The sequence below is a fragment of the Setaria italica genome, chromosome II (genome assembly GCF_000263155.2).
Source record: "Setaria italica strain Yugu1 chromosome II, Setaria_italica_v2.0, whole genome shotgun sequence".
Classification (NCBI taxonomy): domain Eukaryota; kingdom Viridiplantae; phylum Streptophyta; class Magnoliopsida; order Poales; family Poaceae; genus Setaria; species Setaria italica.
In genome coordinates, this window is record NC_028451.1 from 44,675,016 (window position 1) to 44,695,697 (window position 20,682).

The following is a 20,682-nucleotide window of genomic DNA, read 5'->3' on the forward strand; positions in this document are numbered from 1 at the left end:
CGGACGGACGGCGGAGAGTCGCGGAACCCGGAACCCGGCGACGCCGTGAGCCGTCGGATCACGTATCCCGGGGCACCGATGCCTTGACCACCAAGTCACTCTCCGTCACGGACGAGACGAGCGAGCCCGCGCAGACGTGCGCGCGTGGGCGTGGGGTCCCCTCCCCCCGCCCCGCGCCACTTGCCGCTTACCGTCTCCTCCGCCGCCTACTCGAGGTCTCGAGCACGGCTGCTGCGCGCCTCTCCCGTCTCCGCACACGCCGCACTACTGCTCACTCCCACCCACACCTAGCCCGGGCCGCAGCTATATATTCGGGCACCCGGCCCACGCCTCCATCACGCCACGCTCAGTCACACACACCCACCACTCTCCTACTTGTCCACCTCTCTCTCGCTCGCGAGCTCTCCGCGCTCCGGGTCAACTCTGCGTGCGAGAGGGATCGGCCGGGGATCGATTGACTGTATCGGTCGGTTGATCGGTGTCCCTTGCCATGGCGCTCGACGCGGCCGTCGACGTGTCCAGCAAGCCGCCGGTGCCGCCGCCGTCGCCGCCGCGGATGGACTCGTGGGCGCGCGGGGGGAGGCGGTCCAAGCGCCGCGCCGGGAGCCCCAGCGGCAGCGGCGGAGGAGGGGGAGGAGGAGCCGAGCAGTCCGAGGAGGAGTACCTCGCGCTCTGCCTCCTCATGCTCTCGCGCGGCGTCCGCGGCGACGCCGAGGACGGCGGCGGCGGGGTCGTCGTCGCCTCCAACTCCAAGAGCGCCGGCGCGGCTGCTACGACGGCGGCGAGGGCGAGCCAGGGGTACGAGTGCTCCGTGTGCGGCAAGGTGTACCCGTCGTACCAGGCGCTCGGTGGGCACAAGACGAGCCACCGGAAGCCGCCGCCGACGCCACCAGCAGCCCCGACGCCGCAGGCGGCGGCGGCGGCGGCGGCGGCCCCGGCGGGCGACGAGCCGGCGCCCGGCGACGGCGGTGGCGCGCACGCGGAGGAGAAGGTGCACCAGTGCTCGCTCTGCCTCCGCACGTTCCCGTCGGGGCAAGCGCTGGGTGGGCACAAGCGGCTGCACTACGAGGGCGGCGCGGCGGGGGCGGACGGGGTCAAGGCCGACAAGGACGCCGCCAAGACCAAGGCCACCGCAGCCCAGCAGGCGACTTCCGTGCTCAGGGACTTCGACCTCAACCTGCCTGCCGCAGCCGCAGCCGCCACGGCGGCCACGGTGGATGAGGCCGAGAGCGCGCTTCCGGAGGCCAAGCGGGCACGGATGACGACGATGCTACTAGTCGTCTGATCGATCAACTTCTTTGGAGGCGGCGGCGGCGGCGGGGATTTGCCGGCCTAGGTTTTTGCTGGTTTCATTAGGAGTCATTTGATAGGTTTCGCTGGTTATTTGGTTGGTTGATTGCTTGATTAATTCCGGTTGCGTGACGCGGACTGCGCTTGATCAATCGTTGTGAATGTGATAAGCACGGATCCGTCGTCCGGTGGTCGACTCCTCTCAGAGGGAGCTGATTTTCGTGGCTCCATCCGGTCCCTTTTACCCATTCATCCTGTCCATATTTTGCGACTCTAGCCGCCTGATTAACAATCCGACGGCCGGGAGCTACAGCACTTACTTGTAAAGACCTCGTGGTCAAATTCTATGCATACACAAGGAAAACTTTTCATTGCCTTTTTAAATTCCGTGGTATTAGCTAGGGGTGTGAAAGTGATCAGACATTGATGGTAGCGTCTACACTCATCACATCTATAGATCATAGCTACTAGGATCATGTTATATGCCAATAAATTAATTTGATGATTTTTGATCCATGCGTGATTGCGTGTCATCTTGCTGCCACTATTCCATTAGCGGCCAGTGCCGTCCACAGCACACCGATGAGGCAGGCTGCAAGCTACTACCAGTACATGCTGCGCGCGCTAAAAAAATCGTGCTGGCTGCTCATGTGGACAGCGACACGGGCGCATGCAGCTTTGACCTGCGGGTAGCTTAGGAGGAGAGGCTTTGGCTCTGGCTCCACTCGCCATCAGACGTGCGGTGCCACGCTTGTTGCTCGGTCTCGCCACACAGCCGACATCAAAGCTCCCCCCCTTAACCTTCGGTTCGATCGGGTCGTGATGGTTCCACTTTCCGATAACACTAGCTGGATCAAGTGGCTTTTGTGGTTCGCACCTGGAAGCTTCTAGCAAGCGCCCCTGTCCGTCGTGGCATGGAGGAATTTCGACTGAATTCCATGCACGCATGTTTCTGACCAAAGCTGCTTTATTTAGTGGTGTGAGTCGTCTTCGTTAATTGTCGGGTAAGCCGATCTAGCTGCTATTTTTGGTATCCTCAGTGCACTGGGCACACGGTGTCTGGTGATAATTTTGGAAATTGAACAGGGACTGATCGAGTAAAGCGTTCTTCGAAGCAGTGGAGTTCAGCTGTTCGGTCAGGTCCTCTTGCTTTCGGTATTCAGACAGGTTCGTGATGGTGGCGCGTGTTTGTCGCGGACTCGCGCGCGGTGGACCGGAGGAGCCGAGCCATGCTGGGCCATGATGGCCCACTTGGTGCACATATGCCTGGGCTCTAGAAGACGGGCCAGCACGGCAGTAGTATATCAGACGCGTGGTCTTCAGAGTTCAGATTTTCAGGTACCGGATGCAAGCGTCGTCAGGGTGGATGCACCACGAATGCCGCTGCTTGATGCGCCGCTACCCGCTAAGGTTAACCGCACCGCGCCGCCGGGAACGGCACCTCTAAAGGTGCCGGGCCCACCTGGCAGAGCCGCTATAGAGGCATGGCCTCCTCGCTCTCCACCACCACCCCGCCTCTAAACCACTCCCCAAACCAACCGCCAGTCCCCGTTGCCCCTCTCTCCTCCCTTCCCATGGCTCCCTCCCGCGGCTACCTCCTTCGCGCCAGCTACCTTCTCCTTACCGGTGGCCGCAGCACCCTCTTCCGGTGTGGAAGCCCAGCGGGCCTCCTCCTCCCCAATGGCGGCCGCAGCCTCCTCCTCCCCGGTGCGGCAGCCCGGCGGCCTCATCCCAGTGCGGGGGCCCGGTGCGGTGTCCTCCTCCTCCCGACAGCCTCCTCCTGGCGCGGAGGCCCGACGCAGCGTCCTGCCGTCCTCCTCTCGACGCGGGGCCCGACGCGGCGTCCTCCTCCTCCAGGCGTGGCGTCCTCCTCCTGTGCATCCTCCTTTCTCTAGGATGGCGCGAGTCTGCGCCCGCTCTCGATAGCGTTCGCCTCGTCCGCCTCTAGCTTTGCCGGCCTCCTGTAGCAATCGGTAGGATAGGGGTTATTTTGCAGTCTTGCGGTGCGGGACTCCAACCTCTGTATTTGCCGTTCAGGGACTTTTGGCGATCCGCAATGCGGATAGGCTAAGCTCTTGGGCGGCTGCTGCTTGATTGATGAATGATGCTGATGAATCATCCCGGGCGGGCAGTGACTTCTCCAATCTCCAGCTCTCATTTTCTTTTCCTTAGAAGTCAGATGCCGTTTCAATCGTCTAGGCGAGTTGAAAAGGTAAACTATCACTGCCTTAAAGGCATTTTCTTTGTGCGTGTGATTTCTGGTTTTTTTCCAAAAAAAATGACTATGGAAAATGAGGAGGGGCGATTAATTCTTGTGTTGCGTCAGAGTACCTCTTTGCAGCCATGCAGCCTGCTTTATTAGAAGGCAGCGCCTGGAAGTTTCGTTTCGTTCCATCCACTCGTGTAGAAGTCATTCGTTCTTCAAGCCAGACAAAACATTAGTCGGCATACATATGTACTATAATTTGCATTACGGCACTTGCGCAAAAGACTTCTCTGACACAATGCGTGTAAATATCTACTCTTACCTTTTGAATTTACAAAAGTCGACCAAGTAACCTCTTAGTCAATTTTGGTTACTTAGTCAATTTTGGATGAGGGGGAAGATGCTGGTTCAGGGAAAAAGGGGCGCGGTTACATATCGCCTCTGGCGACAAATATACGTTTATATAGTCTGTCACCTTCTAACTGGCGGCCCCACATCCGTCCGCGCAATAATTAGCGGGTCGGTGCGTTTTCCAGTGGACCGGATACAATAATTAGCGCACCTGCGTCCGTCGACTGCGCGCTCCGTTATTTTGCATCGTAATTATTTGGATATGTCGATGTTTAAACCCCGCAACCTACCGAGGGGTGCTCGAGGTAGTGTTTTGGTTAGTGGGGCTCATTACTCGAAGGTAAACACAGACACACGATTTAGACATGTTCAGACCGCTAGATTGCGTAATACCCTAAGTCCTGTATGTTACTTGGATTGAATCGCTTTGGAGGGGATCCCTACCTCGCTATATATTATCGGGGGCAGGATTACAGGTACTAGTCTATTGAGTTCTACTCTTATTACAATGAATATTTTCCTAATCCTCAACTAGTTCCTGTCTTTACATGTAGACTACACCGTCCTGTCTTTCCATGTAGACTACACCGTCCTGCGCCACAGTCTCCATGTCAGATGCGTCTCGGTGTCCAACCTCATATCTAGGACTGTCCAAACCTTCTGATGGGCTCATAGATGTATGTACGACAAGCCCCCGAGTACATTTTAAACAAATGCAGCAGTTCCGGGTACTCTTGTAGACTTCACCGACTAGTGTTTGATGCTCTTCGAGTACTTCATATGGTTGAATCTTCAAAGGCACCCAAAAATTGCTATGCGGCTAGAATGTGCTCAAGCCTCATTTAACTCAGTCTCATGTCTTCAATGTTGAATTTTATCTGGAAGTGCGACGAAAGTCACACTCCATATGGAGTAGCCTACGAGCTTTAGGTTGAATCGAAGAATCAGGATGAGGGTCAATCTGTAGTTCGCATCACTTTCCCCTTAAAATTTGGAGAAAAAACCTTTTTGTCGATGGACATGTGGCACACAGTATCGGTATTTACTTCACTTGCCGGCTTGACCTTGGTTGCCCCCCGGCTTCTTTTATGGAATCTCGAGCTCTGACGGGGACAGCTTCTTGGATGCGGTGAAGACTTGCATCATCGAGTTTGGTGCTTGGGTAGTTGTTGTTAGCTCCACGGCTTTTGTGTCGCAATCATACGACCTCTTCACATCTCCGTATAGGGAGAGTACTCCCTTGGGTCCAGCATCTTGAGTACTAAGTACTGAAGAGTATCTTGGCCCTCCAAGTGGATTTTGGTGATTTAATGACACAAGTTTAAGTGTCTAACAAAGTTTTAAGTGCATAAGCAGATTTAAAAGGATTATTGGTCATGGAGCACTTGTGATGGACCCCTCAAAAGCAAATAAAAGGATGAACGGCATACTATCTAGTTTAAATTCATTTTCGGTTTGAATTTGAGTATAGGAATACCGCGCTATTAAGAGGGATGCGTGATATCAGGTCTTGATGTTGAAAAAGGTGCTCAAGATGACCTAACAAAACTTATGAGAGACACCAATTGCACTTGCACGTCCCATGGAAATTTTAGCGGTGCTAACCAGAGAGTTCCAGAATTTTCCGAAAGTTTTCCCAGAATATTCCAGAGGTTAACTATTTCCGGAAAGGTTCCGGAGGTCCGGATTTTTTCAGAAGTTTTTCGGGACATTTTCGGAGGTTCCAAAAATTTTCGAAGAAAATTTCGAAAATCTTCGGAACTTAATCTCTAACGGCTAGTTTTGCTCTCCTGTTCGCTCTCTCTTGCCTCTCCACTATTCTGAACTGCAGAAACACCTTCTAGCTCCTCCTTTGCTCCCCTTTGACTTTCTTTGAGAGATTTGTAACTGGGCAAGAGATTGTGCTAGTGAGCTGCAACTCCATCTCTTGAGCATCTTGGTTCTTCATCAAGCTGGTGGTCCACGTTTGTTACTCTTGGAGCTTCAAGCTCCTAACCGGTTAGGCGTTGCTCGATTGAGCATCCAAGCGTTTTGTCTGCCCCAGGAAGTTTGTATTACCCCTACGATTGAGTAAGTGACTCTAACTCGACCTTTGTTGTCGCTAGAGGAAGGGAAGTGGCTTGGTGTGATAAGCCCATCCTTCGTGGGTCCTCAACAGACACATAGGCTTCGTGGTGTGAAGCTGAACTCCGGTAACAAATTCTCGTGTCTCTCTTTCTTGTTGTTTTTACATTCATTCATATTTTTGCTTAGAACACATATCTAGGGTTTGTGCTTGATCTACTTTTCTAGCAAGTTTGACACTGTGCTATCTTGTCTCACAGGCTTAGAATAACTTGTGGAACAACCTATATTCGTCGATCTACTTTTCAGCAATTAGAATACATATCTAGGGTTTGTGCTTGATCTACTTTTCTAGCAAGTTTGAAGCTGTGCTATCTTGTCTCAGAGGCTTAGAATAACTTGTGGAACAACCTATATTCGTCGATCTACTTTTCAGCAAGTCAATCTTGAGGTTGTAGTTGTTTCTCGTCAAAGTCCAGAAAAATCCGAAGATTTCTCTAGAAATTTTCGGAAGTTGCTGATAAGCTTGTTTTAAATGTTAAATTTTTCAGATCCAACTATTCACCCTCTGTCTAGTTGACATTCTAGATCCTTTCAAGTACACATAGTGCAGGATGGCCATGAATTTGGTCGATACTAGTTTTTCGAGGATGGCGTTGTACGATGTTTTGAAATCCGCTACCTCGAACCGGATGTATTCTATCCAGTAGTGTTCTTCGGTCCTAAAGGTAACTGGCAAAACCACCTACCCTAGGGGTACAACTGCGTTGCCTGGGAGGATCCCATAAAATGGAGAGTTCGTTAGGGTGAGCATATCGGTGTTGTCGAGACCCATTTTCTTCAGTGTCTTGGTGAACAGGATGTTGAGACCGCTACCGTCATCGATGAGTACTTTAGTAAGTATAGAGCCAGCGACAACCGGGTCCAGGACAAGGGGATACCATCATGGGTCCGAGAAACTAGTCCATTGGTCCTTCCTAGACAAGGTAATTGGTACCTCAGACCATTTGAAAAATGTTGGCATCGCTGGTTCAATGGACATTATCTCTCTAAGATTGAGCTCCTGAGATAGCTTAATAGCAGTACCCTAGGTTCCGTCGAAGATGACGTTGACGGTGTTGGATGGGTTCTGTAACTCGCAATTGTCACCATCATCTTCATCTTCCTTGACCTTAGCCTTATCTTTGGTGCCAAATGGCTCTGGCAGGTCCTTCCGACTCTTCGTAGATTGAAACAATATATCACAGAGTGCTTGTGGTATGGGTGCCATGGGCACTGTTTCTTCAGGAGCTCGTTGAACGAGGGCCTGTCTTGATTCTTGCCGCCACCTTTCTTGGACAATTGCAAAATTGCCGCGATAGTATTGTCTGGCTTGCGCTTGCGGTTGTGACCTCCTAAGTAGTCAGTTCGGTTATCGTTGGTGGGGTGATGGTTGCGGTTCTTGTCGTTGCGTTGGCTATTATTCTGATTGTTGTTGTTCTGGCCCTTGTTGTAATTGGACTCAAAACTTCCGATCTCCCTGTCTTCTTCATTTTCCCACATCTGTACCATGAGCTTGAGAGATTTGACATCAGCGGAGCGTCTTTTGCCAAAATCCTGGAACATCCGGCGATCGTGGAGGCCATTCTAAAAGTAGTCAATAATGTCGCGCTCTGTCACATCCATGATTGTGGCCTTCTTGTTGAAGAAGCAATGTAAGTAGCTCCTTAGGGTTTCGTCTTCTTGTTGTTTAACTTGAGACAAGTCGATTCTGTTACTAGGACGCTGCATTGCCGTTGTGTAGTTGTTGGTGAACGCTACCTTGATGTCCTTCCACGAGTCGATGGAGTTCTTATCCAACAATTCGAGCCATGTGAGTAGCGCCGCCTCCATGCAAATGGGAAAGTAGATGACTTTGGTGTCGTCGTTTCCCCCAGCTGCTTTTACTGACAGCGAGTAGCACCAGAGCCATTGGACTGGGTCCTGCTTGCCATCGTACTTGGTGATATCTGGGGGTTTGAACTTTTTGCGTAGAGTTATTCTCCTCACACGTCTTGAGGAGGCGGGGAACCCGTCAGTATCATCTCCTAGGTGTTCGACTTTTTGCTCGCGCTTGCGGCGTCATCCGTCGATGATGGTATGGGTGTCGCGGCTGGCATTGATCTTGTTGCAGAGATCTTCTACTGGGCGTTCTGGCACTAGGTTAGCCCCACGATGGCCACGGCCTCCCGATGGTCCTGCCCGACTACCTTCAGCTCCAGCTTGGTTTGGTCCAGCGCCTCCAAGTTGACTTGGTCTGGACGGAGGGCCTATATGACTGCTGTCATGTTGACATAACTAGGATGGGGAGCTGTTGACGCTAGATTTTGACACGTATGGAATCGGCGTCAAGAAAGGGAAAGATTAGCCAATACGGCGAGATGAAAAAGTCACGATTGGGAATCGGCCGATTGGCGTTGCAGTGTTTTGGCAGATGGAGTTGGTAGAGATCGGCCGATTAAGAGGATGGAGCAATTGGGATGATATGGGCTTAAAAGTGGATCACAAAGATAAAGGGGGATTGGCCCACAAGAGTGCGGCGACCAACTCCGATACGAGTTATGCTTGTAAATATTCGTTTTCGTTTAAAAATAGAGATAGAGTCCTAGTCGGTTAAGAGGTTGGTTGTAACAGGCTATAAATCAATACAACAATCTACTATTTCCTCGCACCTTACTTTCGAGTAGGCGACTTCGCCAGTACTTTTCTTTTCACGAGTTCGTACGGGTTGGTGGGGCTGCATCAACTTGATCTCCGGCTGATTCTGTAAGTTCCGTTTATCGCGTAATATCTAAGCTTTAACTTCGGTCGCATCGCTGTCGTTTCGTTTAGATTTATTCATCAGTTATCGATATCCACTAGAATTCTAGGTTTTACCTGCTGTTCTAGTTTTATCACCAGTTATCCAGCTTAGAATTAGAGATTTCGGCTTACTTACATTTTACCGCTTATCTGCTGCTTTTCCATAGCCAATTAGATCTATTCCTAGCGTTGCCACTGTAGCGTTGTCTAGTTTATTTCAGTAGGTTTCTTTACCAACGTTACTTAGTAATCGGCTGCATTATAGCCGATTTCTTTATTATAGCAAATCGGCCGATTCGCTGATAAGCTTTCTCGAGATCGGAACCTTAGCCGATCGCAACCTCTGGGATCTGACACGTTTCTTTCCTTGCCAATCAACAGGTCAGATTGGCTGGCACGCCGTGCGAACCGCACCAGGACGATCACCCGAACAGGAGTTAAGCAGATTCTCCCGGGTCGTGTGTCCGATGCTAGAGATTCAATCGGCTGATCTTTAGCGCCAACAGGACCTGATAAAAGAGTCTCCTCATCCGGATCCGAGTAGTAGTCGAGGTCCTCGATCGTATCCGTATCGGATTGTGATTTGGATAGGGCAGCCTGATAAATAGTGGCCGCGTTGTAGAGTCCGAACGGGAATCGACTCACGGGTGGTAGTCCGATTCGCGCGATGGCTTATATACCGGTTCATGAAAGTCAATCCGACTGGCGAGAGAAGTTGAGTTGAACTCGACTCGTCCCCCAGCCTCTGACTTGGTCAGAAATTGAAAATTCGCCGAAATTCTTGACGAGATCCTCCAGTTGGCATTGGAGCTTCATGGTTTGCTGATTGTTCTCCGAGGTCGACGTAATGTGGTGGTCAAAATTTCCAGCGTCGTCTGCGAAGCAAACTCAGGAGCCGAAGACAAATGTTGCATCTGCTTCGAACGCGATGATTGGCTTGATGATGACTTGTGCCATCGAGTTCGCTAGTGGATTCTCGGTGAGTGCCCCTACCCTGGGCGCGAGCTGTCGGTGTTTATATCCAACAACGTACTGAGGGGGGTGCCCGAGGTAGTGTTTTGGTTAGTGGGGCTCGTCGAGATTAGGAACTCAAAGGTAAACGCGACACATGATTAGATAGGTTCGGATCGTTAGATTGCGTAATACCCTACGTCATGTGTGTTGGTTGGATTGAATCGCTTTGGAGGGGGTCCTTGCCTCACCTTATACTGTCGGAGGTAGGGTTACAGGTCGATTGGTTACGAGAATATTAGTAGGATACGACTAGAGAAGTTCTACTCTGATTACAATGAGTACTTTACTAATTTTCGACTAGTGACTGTCTTTCCACGTAGACTACGCCGTCCTGCGCTATGGTCTCCATGTCAGATGCGCCTCGGTGTCCAGCCCCATATTTAGCACTGTCCAAATCTTTTAGTGGGCATATAGATGTGTGTACGACAGATCCTTACACATATGGCGTACTATCTAATAAAAAATCAGGCTTCTCAGTACTACTGGCCAATAAAAAAGATAGAATGTATGTATCCATGCACAAAAGAAAGAAAGTGATGATATCACTCACATGTATGCGAATCAAAAATTTTAAAAATTCATAAATCTTACATCGAGCATCAAAAAAAATTCCGATTGTACCATTGAGTTTCTTACAATAAAACCTTCCCAACAAGATCCCACTTAACTATATTTCGATGTATTTTTTATACGCATTTTTTAATCAAAAGTTGCATGGCACGTTCACGTGGAACAAATTCTACAAACTCATAGAACAAAATAATAAGACGCATCGAACAAATTATATGAACTCAAAAAAAACGTATACCGACATACATGCAATTTTGAAATTTAAAAAGTCAAAAATCATAAAACCAAGCACCTAAACTGTATTCCGATTGCACCACTAAATTTCTTTTGACAACATATTCAAAACAATATCACACTTGAATATGTTTAGAACACATTAAATGAACTCACAGAATAAAAATCAAATTATATGAACTAACGGATCAAAATAGCATTACACATTAAAGAAATTATATGAACTAATGAAACAAAAGATCTATATGCACGAACAAATTGTAGTAACTCACAGAACAAGTATTTACATACATAGAACAAATTATATAGATTTACCGAATAAAAAATTAAGGTTGCATATTTTCTGCGAGTCACGTACATGGGGAGAATTTTTTACAAACTCATGGAACTAAATAATCATATGCATAGAACAAATTATACAAACTCACAGAACAAAAACGGGTACCCACATGCATGCAGTTTTGAAATTAAAAAAGTCAGGCATCCAAATTGGATTCTGAGTGCACCACTATGTTTCTTTTGACAACATCTTCAGAACAAGATCACACTTCACTATGTTTGGATAAAAAACATTTAAAATATTTTTTAATACAAAATATTAATTTGAATTATAGTGAACAAATACTTGGATAACTAGAACAAATGATTGTCTAATGCAAACAAATAAAATAACATGATAAAAAAATGATTACAACCATGAATAAAATATTGAATATCAGGAAAATGATATGATGCAAATAAAAAGACGTACAAATAATAATATGCTCAAACAAAAGATTGAAAATTTTATAATATAAGATAAAATAGTAGAATATGAGCATCAAGTTGGAATATTTTTTCCAGATACACATATCTGTAACAAATTATATGAACTCAAGTACAAAATTATACTCATAGAACAAATTAAATGAACTGATATAACAAAAATAAATACAGTAGAAATAAATTATATGAACTAAAGGAAACATTGAACAAATTATATGAACTAACAGAACAAAAGATTTATATACCTGGAACAAATTTAGGAACTCATAGAACAAGTATTTATATGTGGAAAATAAATTATATAAACGCACCAAATAAAAATTTATACACTTGAAACAAATACATTATGGACATATAACAATATTGTAATCCACGAATCTGCATGGTTACACACGAATGTACTTGGTTGACCAGTTCATATCATGATAGACAAATAAAAATATTTATACATGGCTAACAAGTTGATATAGAAAGAATAAGAAAAAAGAAAAGTTAGTATTTAACAATTAAACGAGTCTATATCCTTGACCAATTCACCTATGATCTAAAGTTAGTATTCAACAATTAAACAAGTCTATACAGAGAAGAAATATCTACAAGTGGGTTAGAAATAAAATGGAAGAAGGAAATACTCAGAAAATGAATAGAAAGGAAAAGGGGAGAACAGTGAAAAAACACAAAAGAATAAAGGTGTGGTCCTATGGACTAGAAGAAAAGTTAATAAGTAAATAAGAGAAAAATAATTGGGAGATAAATAGAAAAGAAAAATAGACTAAAAGGATTGTATCAAAATAAAAGGGGAATAAAGAAAGTAACGTAAGGTATAAACAGTACTGGAAAGAAAACACATACGGAAAAAATAAAAACACGGAATAAACAAAACGGAAAAACTCAAAAAAGAACCGAAGTTCCTGTCTCCATCTCGCGCACGTACGGCCGACAGTAACAGCCTAGTGGGAGTTGGGCCAGCACCCACATTTCAGCCCGTGAGAAAATAAAAGAGTAGACCGAAAAGGTAATAAAAGCCCGCGTAACCACAGGTCGGAATGCGATATTGGGTCGAATTCACGCCACCAGCCCACGCGGAATCCTTCAGGCGTCAAGTTGCGATTTATAGTCCCTGCGGGGAAATAGGAACTCGCGTGGTACGCGCGTGTCATCATTGACAACACACGTGGTGCAGTAAGTGTAATCCCTCATGTCAGTGACAAGACAAAGAAACTGACCGGAGAGGAAGCAAAAACTGAACAGACGATGGCTTCTGCAGATTTGATTTGCCAACGTTTGCACAATCGCGTTCACAGCTGCCTCGAGTGGGATTCTTCGTCGAGACAAAGGGAGAGGAAGGGTGTTGCTAAAAATTAGCAAGTGTCACATCGGATATTCGAATACTAATTAGGAGAACTAATTATAAAACTAATTGCAGAATCCTGTGCTAATTTGCAAGATGAATCTATTAAGCCTAATTAATCCATCATTAACAAATGGTTACTGTAGCACCACATTGTCAAATCATGAACTAATTAGGTTTAATAGATTCGTCTTGCGAATTAGACTCCATCTGTGTAATTAGTTTTGTAATTAACCTATGTTGAATACTTCTAATTAGTATCTAAACTTCCGATATGATAGGTGCTAAATTTTAGTGGTGTGTATACAAAACACTACCTATAGAAGCATTTTTTTCTACTAGGTGACTGTTGTACCAAAATTCAGAGTAGAAGCATTTTTTTCCAGTAACACAATGTTGGCAAAACAGAAGATCAGCTTTTCCTTCCAATCGAAATCAACCCGTGTATCTGTCAAGTCTTAAAACTTGTTTCAATTGCTGCTCACTTGTTTTTGTTTATGGGAGGGAGATGAATGGATTTATGAAAAGTAGAGGGGTACTCCAGTCATTTCACGAGGGCTGCCCCTGGGTCAAACCCCACGGACCAGGCCACCACCGCCACTCGTCGTTGTCTGTCGTCGGGCACTTGGGCTGCGGCCCGGGCGCCCCCCGCGCAATTACTCGTGCTCCACCAGCGGGGAAGCCTCCGAGGCCCTTGGAAACTGCCCCCACCCAACCCCACCACGACCACCAAAACCCCCTCTGGAAAACGCTAAAACCACACGCGCCGACGGGCCTCACCACCTCTCGCCTTCACGGTCTCCTCGCCCCTCGCCCCACCCGCAGTCCCTTCCTCCCCTCCCCCTACCCGCCATTGCCTAGGAGGCTAGGACTGGACCCTCCGGGCGCAAACCTTATCCAAATCGCCGTCGCCCATGGAGGCCGTGCGCGCGTCGGCGGCGTGGGTCGCCAGCTGCTCCTCCCATGTCACGGGTCGACCTGCAAGGTAAGGGCCTGTTCTGTTCTTACGCGTTGTGGCTTTTCTGCCCTGTTCTGAACCTGTGGTACGCGGAATTAATTACTTGCTGCTGCAGTGAGATGCTTTACGGGATTATTGGGATTTTAGGGTTCGCACAAATGTCGGTTCAGTGCTGGTTTCGTCTTATTTTTATTTATTGACTACTTTTGTTTATTTTGATTCTAAAAAAGACTACTCTTATTTATTTATGGCGATTGCTTGTGTTGCGGATAAACCCTGTTCGATTTATTTTTGTTGGCAGTGGGTTTCGAACACCACTGTTTACGATCCATTTTTTATTCGTATTTTTCTACTTACCGATTCCTTGACGTTTGATTGGTGTTTAGTAATTTATCCTGAAAACAAGCTGGAAAATAATATCTGGCACACATCTGTGTGTTTTTTGTAAGTTTTGTATGGAACAGTATTTTGCAATAGGTCTCCTCGTGAAATCTTCGGTATCAGTATTCCTCTTAACCTGGCTGTTCTTTTCCCCGCAGAAATTGAGAAGGTGGTGGACAAAATTCAGGGGAATGTTCCAAAAGTTGAATGGGATTTCGAAGGAATTCATTACTTCGACAACGGGCCGCTCACAGTCCAGTACCTCTTTGTCTTGGATGCACTTAACTTCTGCTTCTGGCCAGGTATAAGTTCAGGCAAAAAATCAGTGCGTCTTATGAACACGAATCAGATTGATGTACTATTCCTTTAACTGGCACTTGAAGATTTCTAGAATAGCACCAATAGAAATTAGCCATTGCCAATCTTGGAATCCTTTCACTTTTGTATAATCTACAGCCTTGGTACAGGTGTACGTTCGGAAGAAAGTATTAAGCGATTCAGTATTACTTTCAGCTCATAGTCAATGAGTCACACGGGTTGCCAACATGTTTGACATTAACTGTTATTGTCTTCAAACTTTTGACTGTACTGTGTACATAACAAGAATATGGATGTTTTCACCAGTAATACTCCTGTGGCTATTCAGTACTTTCTTTGGCCTCAGACCTGCTGAGTTGTTTGTGGGGTTTCCGAGAAGTTGGCCCCTTTCATTTTTTTTCTGATGTAATTTTAGTTACTACTTTCTTTTTGATGTATGTCTAGTTACTCTCCACAGATCGCACCTGTGCCTTAAAATCCATGGAGTCTCTTTTGCATTGTTTATGCAATTCCATTCAATTACATGTGAAACGGCTTGTAGTTTTGCCTGAAATTATTGTTTCTCACTATTGCGCTGCAGTAGAATTTTCAGTTCCTATTTCAGTTGCATGTGTCTCTTCTACAATCATGATGAATTTATTATGATATTTTTTATTGAACAGATAAGGATTTGAGCTATGACCATTTGGCTTCTGGACTGAAGTTAGCCTTGGAGAAAGATAAGACTGCCCTCGATGCAGACCGCCTAAAGAACTACAATGGTATCTTCTTCCCCTGATTGGCATCTTATGAGGTTCTGTCATTGTCATGATAGTTCATGGTCATATTTCCAGGATTGTCATTATGTTGAAGTGCTATTACATTGTGTAGGTTGTGGTAGCATATAAATGGACATTTACACATTATGCTCAACTGCATGTAGTGCGATCCTCTCAGTTTCAGGACCTGTTTTTGGACATCTTTTTCTCTATCCAGAAAAGGAGCTAGTCCTTTTCTTTCTTTGGAAAACATTTAAGTGAAATCTGCTAGATTCCTTTCAAAAAAGAATATCTGCTAACTTGGAAGGGTACATGCAAAATGTAGGGCCCCAGCTCCGCCAACTTCTGAACTGGCCACGACCACTGCCAATTGAGGAGGAAAGAGTACGCCTCCTCCATGAGGTAATATTCTGTAATGCCAATGCTTAATTGCTACATTGAATATTTCAATTAGAGAACTCTCTTGGTTAATAATGCTCATGTTTTTGGAATATCATCACTTATCAACTTTCACACTCCAACCCAGTCCTTTCATGATAAATTTAGTCATCCACTTGATTTCTGAAATCACCCTCACTGGGTTGCCTTGCTGCTGACTTTTTGGCTTGCTGCTGACTTGCTGTTACTGCCATTTTCATCTTAGCATGAGTATATTTCTAAACAGTTTCTTCCCCGCCAAGAATAACTTTTTTTTGCCAATATTACTATCATTTCTATTTCATTTGTCAAGGTTGGACTGGAACTTGAAAGAAACTTTGGAGGTCAGGCTGCTAATCTAGTGAAGTCTGCTGGAAACTCTGCTGCAACTCTAATTGAACTCATTACCCGGCATTTTCCTGGTAAATTTTCTGCTGACCACAGTGCAGTCGTTGTCGCAAAAAAAAAGGACCCTGTTCTGCACTTATTCATTCATATTGCACAAAATAAGTTCAGCAGCTGATAGTCTCCTTTTGGCCCCTACCTGATCATGAGGCCTGTACGCTGCAGCTGCACATATGACTTTCCTGATTTGGGAAGCATGACAGGATTACCAAGTGTTTGATTTGGAAAACCACACGGGACATTTGTCACATTAGGCACCTACAGTGAGTGAAACTGGAATGGCCTAGCCACAAAGGACCACTGTATATCGATCCAGATTCAACCTGCTACTGTAGACATGAAAGGGAACAGTGAAGGGCTGGTGCCTGGTCCAGCCAAGTGAATTTGGTTTGGGCTGGGCCATTAAAAATCAGATAGTCGTGCACGAATATCTGATGCTTAACCCATATGATTTTTTCCCTTGTTACAAGTACCATCATTGCTGTTTCTTAGGTGTTCAGACTTTCTAGAACCTCCTCACAATCAGTTCTAGCTGGAATGGAACTGTAGATCAATCACCTACTAGGACTAATGCACCAGGATCAATCCTTTTGGTTTTATTTGAAAAGAAATCTCGATGCATTGAACTCTTTGACTCTATCGTACCTAAACATCGTACTGTACATGATATTATTTACCATATTTGAACCTATAGCTCCTCACTAAAGACAGACAGGTTCGCTGTCAGGTCAGACCATGAACAGCTGTCCTGTCCAGCATTCGTCCAGTTGCCATGTATCATCAGGGTGGCACTAGTTTCATCCCTAAACTGGCTTGGCCAACTTTGGAATAACTTCAGAATTAATCCTATCTCTTTGATAGTTCAATTTAAATTGTAACTTGCACCCTTGCAGAGAATTTTAGCATGTATTGAGTCTCATGAATAACACAAATTGATGGTACCTTTTGTTAAACTTCCATGAGCATGTAGAATTTGGAGGTTAAACGTCTGCGAGCATTCAAAAACGGTTTTTCCCCTCATGTTGTAAGGTCAGTAACCTTGCGGTGTTTTGAATTTCAATTTTGACAGGTTTCCGGGATCATTCACTTTACAAGGGACACCAGGTTTTCCTGTACAAGAGAGCTCAGATCTTTGTTGCTGATTTGTGGGGTGCTTTCAAGGGACAAAACTACGGCGAGTTCCATGACATCAATTCCATCACCATATTTGCTGACTACATTGTCCCCGCTGTCCTGAGGGAGCTTGGCATACTGAAATATGGCTCGAACTTATCTTGCTCGATTGATTCAAACCACGAGATCGTGCCTGGAAGCGAGGAGGAAGTGGAGATCCGTGCTTGCTCCATCTATGCAGTGGAAAAGATGAGGGACCTGATCGGCAAAAAGTTTGGAAAGCAGGTAGGCACATTTGAACCAGTTCCACCTCAGACTTCATGCCATCATGCCATGTGTTTTGTGACCGGCACTCTTGGTAGGGTCAAATGATATGTTATCTGATCAACAAATTGACATTCACTAATATTACTAGTCATGAAAAGAGTACCGCTTATCAAAAAGTTGCTATTTTTCTTCTTCTTATTGATCAAATTGTATATTTGATTGAAGCATAAAGCAGTCAATACGGTGTTCTGGCTTGGAACTGACGCCGCTCTTGCTCTTGTATTTTCTCGGCAGCTTCTGAGCATTGACATTGATCTCTGGCTCTGGTCGTGCGGCGTGCAGAACATGGCGCTGTCACATCACCGCACCCTGTCGATTTACTACTGAGGCAAGCAGGCACCAGGCAGGTATTCAGCTGCAGGGCTGCTGGTGCTGGTGCCGTGGGGAGCGCGTATTCAGTCATTCAGCTGCCCGAGCGTTGTCGTGGAACTGTAACAGCTATAGTTGTCGAAAATTTTGTCCCCTTGAGAATGCACAAAAAGGTGCAAGGTATTGTAGGGTCGTCGCATTAGGATGGACGGTGCTAGTAATATAACATTTTGAGACTAGAACAGCTGTTGTTTTCAGATGAATTGTACTCGTATGGAGTGGATGCTGCTGCTCTCCAGATTGATCTCGATGGATGCGTAAGAACACAAGTAACCAGCGCTGATTTGCTTTCTGCAATGGTTTTCAAACGCCGGCAACTGCAAGCTTCAACGGGAAGTTTGCTGAAATTCGAGTAAGTTCATCACTGATCAGTAGAAACGCCTGAATGTGCTGGCGTGCTGTTGCGAAAGGGTTCAAGGCACCTGCCTAGGTGTCGAGAGACCAGACCCCCAACAAGATTCGGCGCGCCACGCTGCTATCCACGGCCCGCTGGACAAGCGAAGCGACCTTGGAAAAGCCATGTCGCGTCGAATAAATGTTGCATTCTCTCCATTCAAGGCTCTGCACCTGCGCCGCGGCCCCTCCCGTCTGGCCGCGCCGTCCTTCGGGGACCTGTCTGCCGCCTGGAGCGGCCGCCGGCCAGCGGCCTAGGCGCCTAGCTTTCCGCGGCTCTGACAAGGCAATGCCTGCGCGCGCCGTCCATGTTTACGGGCTGCCGTTTCCCGTTTGATCCTCGTGCTGTCAGGGCTGTCGCCGCGCCCGTGCCGGCCCGCCGGGGCTGGGTGGGCGGCGGCAGGACGGGTGCAGCGCAGAAACCAGCAGGCGGCGCGCGGCCTGTCGTCTGTGCGGCGTGTTGACTTCGTGGCCATGACGGTACCCCGTACACGGTCCCGTGACGTTGAAAAGAGCGCTTGGCATCGAACACCGCCTGCCAAAGCATGCCTGCACAAGCCGAGTAGCCGTTGCTCGGTGTCTGACCATTCTTCACGACGGACACCAATCCCGTCCTGGCCCCAGGCGGTGTCACGGTCCAATGTTGCCTTCGGACCTGACTGCCTGCCAATGAGACTTGGACAGGAGCAGCCAAAATTCCCACAACCGGGACCCGGCCGGTTTCCCACGAACGATCGATCGAATCGATCGATCAGTCCACTCCACTCCGTACGGCAGCTGAGAGCCAACCCAGGAGCGCCACAAAAAGATCTCGGCGCCTCCCGAGATAAGATCTCAGGTTGCGGCTACGCGCCCGCTCGATTGGGCCGTCGAGCGAGGGGATCGCCGAGGCCGGTGGATGGCGTCATGGCGACCAGCCGTCTGCCGAGACAAAGGGGAACACGGCGCCGGAGCGCCTGCGACGAGTCCCGGCGGACGCCGAGCCGCGACAACGGGGGGCGTGGGCGCGTGGTGGTGCGGCCCAAATGGAAAGCGAAGATGCCCTTGGCAACTTGCGCCGCTGCTGCTGGGCCCAGAAATTTATGCTATTCTCCGAAAGGCCAAAAGTGACGTGCCGCGGGGGTTCCGTCCCGTGCATGAATGTGACAAGGACACAAAGCATACTACTCCGTAATAATACGAAACAAATCATGTACACTACGTAACCTAAGGTCCCGCTCCGTATCTAATGTTGTTTAGATACTAATTAGAAATATTAAATATAAATTAATTATAAAACTAATTGCACAGATGGAGGCTAATTTGCAATACGAATCTATTAAGTCTATTTGGTCCATGAATTGACAATGTGGTGCTAGAGTAAACATATGCTAATTATGAATTAATTAGGCTTAATAGATTCATCTCGGAAATTAACCTCCATTTGTATAAGTAGTTTTATAATTAGCTCATGTTTAATCCTCCTAATTAAATTTCGAATATTCGATGTGATATGAATTTTAGTTCGGACTAACCTATAGTTACGTTGCAAATGTTTGGTCGATGGAGATTTGGCATGTCTCGAGCCAAGACTTTCGGTGGTGCGAGGGAGATCTGGTGATCAGGCACCTGACGACAGAAATTAGGTACGGTCAGTTTCTAGCACCATATATTCTTTTCGGTTAAAAGCATAGTCAGTTTCCCGTATAAAAAAAAGATCACTTGCGCCCCGCATTATTTTTTCTCCGCTTTAAAAAAAGTTCAGTTCCTGCTTCGCGTAGCCTCATGCCAGAAAAGTACTCCTAGCCCGAAAAGCGAGCACCCCACCACTCCCCATGCTCCTCCACCAATCGCCTGGCGGGAAACCGCACCCCACGCACGGAGGCACACACGGCTCCTGGCCGTAGGGCGTCGCCCCGGACCGGACCGGGGAGCGTACGTGGGCGTGGCCCACCGGCCGCCCGATGTGCGGATCCACGCATCCCGCAAAGCCGCGAGGAAAAAGAGTGGCGCGGAGCGACACACCAGGACGGGGCGAGCGCGCGGCGCTCCGCCCGAGGCGCCCGCGGCGTCCGCCCGATCCCGATCCGTCGGCGTGGTGTCGCCCCGACCGAATGCGGAGACACGGAGCCGCCCCCCGCACCCCAGGAGCCTGGAGCTGGGACTGAGGCCATGTTTAGTTACTCCCAACTCCCAACTTTGACACTATGCAAAAAGAAGATTCCCCATCACATCAAACTTGCGGTACATGCATGGAGTACTAAATGTAGATGAAATTAAAAACTAATTGCACAGTTTTGTTGTACTTTGCGAGACGAATCTTTTGAGCCTAATTAGTCAATATTTGGACAATAATTCACAAATACAAACGAAACGCTACAGTGTGCTACAGTGCTGTAACAGTAATTTAGCACCCCCAAATTCGCCAAACTAAACACGGCCTGGGAGGCCTTTCCCGCCCGGCGCGCGGCTTCGCTTCGCTAACCCACTTACCCACGTACGCCGGCTGGTAACCTCACCGCGGCTAACCCGACTCTCCCGTGTGGTTAGCGCACCCGAGCCCTTTGCTTAGCCGCGCCGCCCTTATATACTCCGCGCC

At 47.4% G+C, this 20,682-nt stretch overlaps 2 protein-coding genes across 2 annotated transcripts; both read left to right on the forward strand.

Annotated features, from left to right (window-relative positions):
- The first annotated feature begins 324 nt into the window (after positions 1 to 324).
- On the forward strand, positions 325 to 1,804 carry LOC101781550 (zinc finger protein 1-like). Its single transcript, XM_004958122.2, has one exon. It carries the CDS (start codon positions 491 to 493, stop codon positions 1,283 to 1,285), a length of 795 nt encoding a protein of 264 aa, XP_004958179.1. The 5' UTR covers positions 325 to 490; the 3' UTR covers positions 1,286 to 1,804.
- An 11,627-nt stretch (positions 1,805 to 13,431) lies between these two features.
- On the forward strand, positions 13,432 to 17,989 carry LOC101781958 (queuosine salvage protein-like). Its single transcript, XM_004958123.4, is given in 8 exon segments — positions 13,432 to 13,636; positions 13,638 to 13,650; positions 14,163 to 14,306; positions 14,985 to 15,083; positions 15,406 to 15,482; positions 15,811 to 15,919; positions 16,972 to 17,300; positions 17,577 to 17,989. Coding segments are annotated over 8 exon segments (921 nt in total). The 5' UTR covers positions 13,432 to 13,579; the 3' UTR covers positions 17,670 to 17,989.
- The last annotated feature ends 2,693 nt before the right edge of the window (positions 17,990 to 20,682 follow it).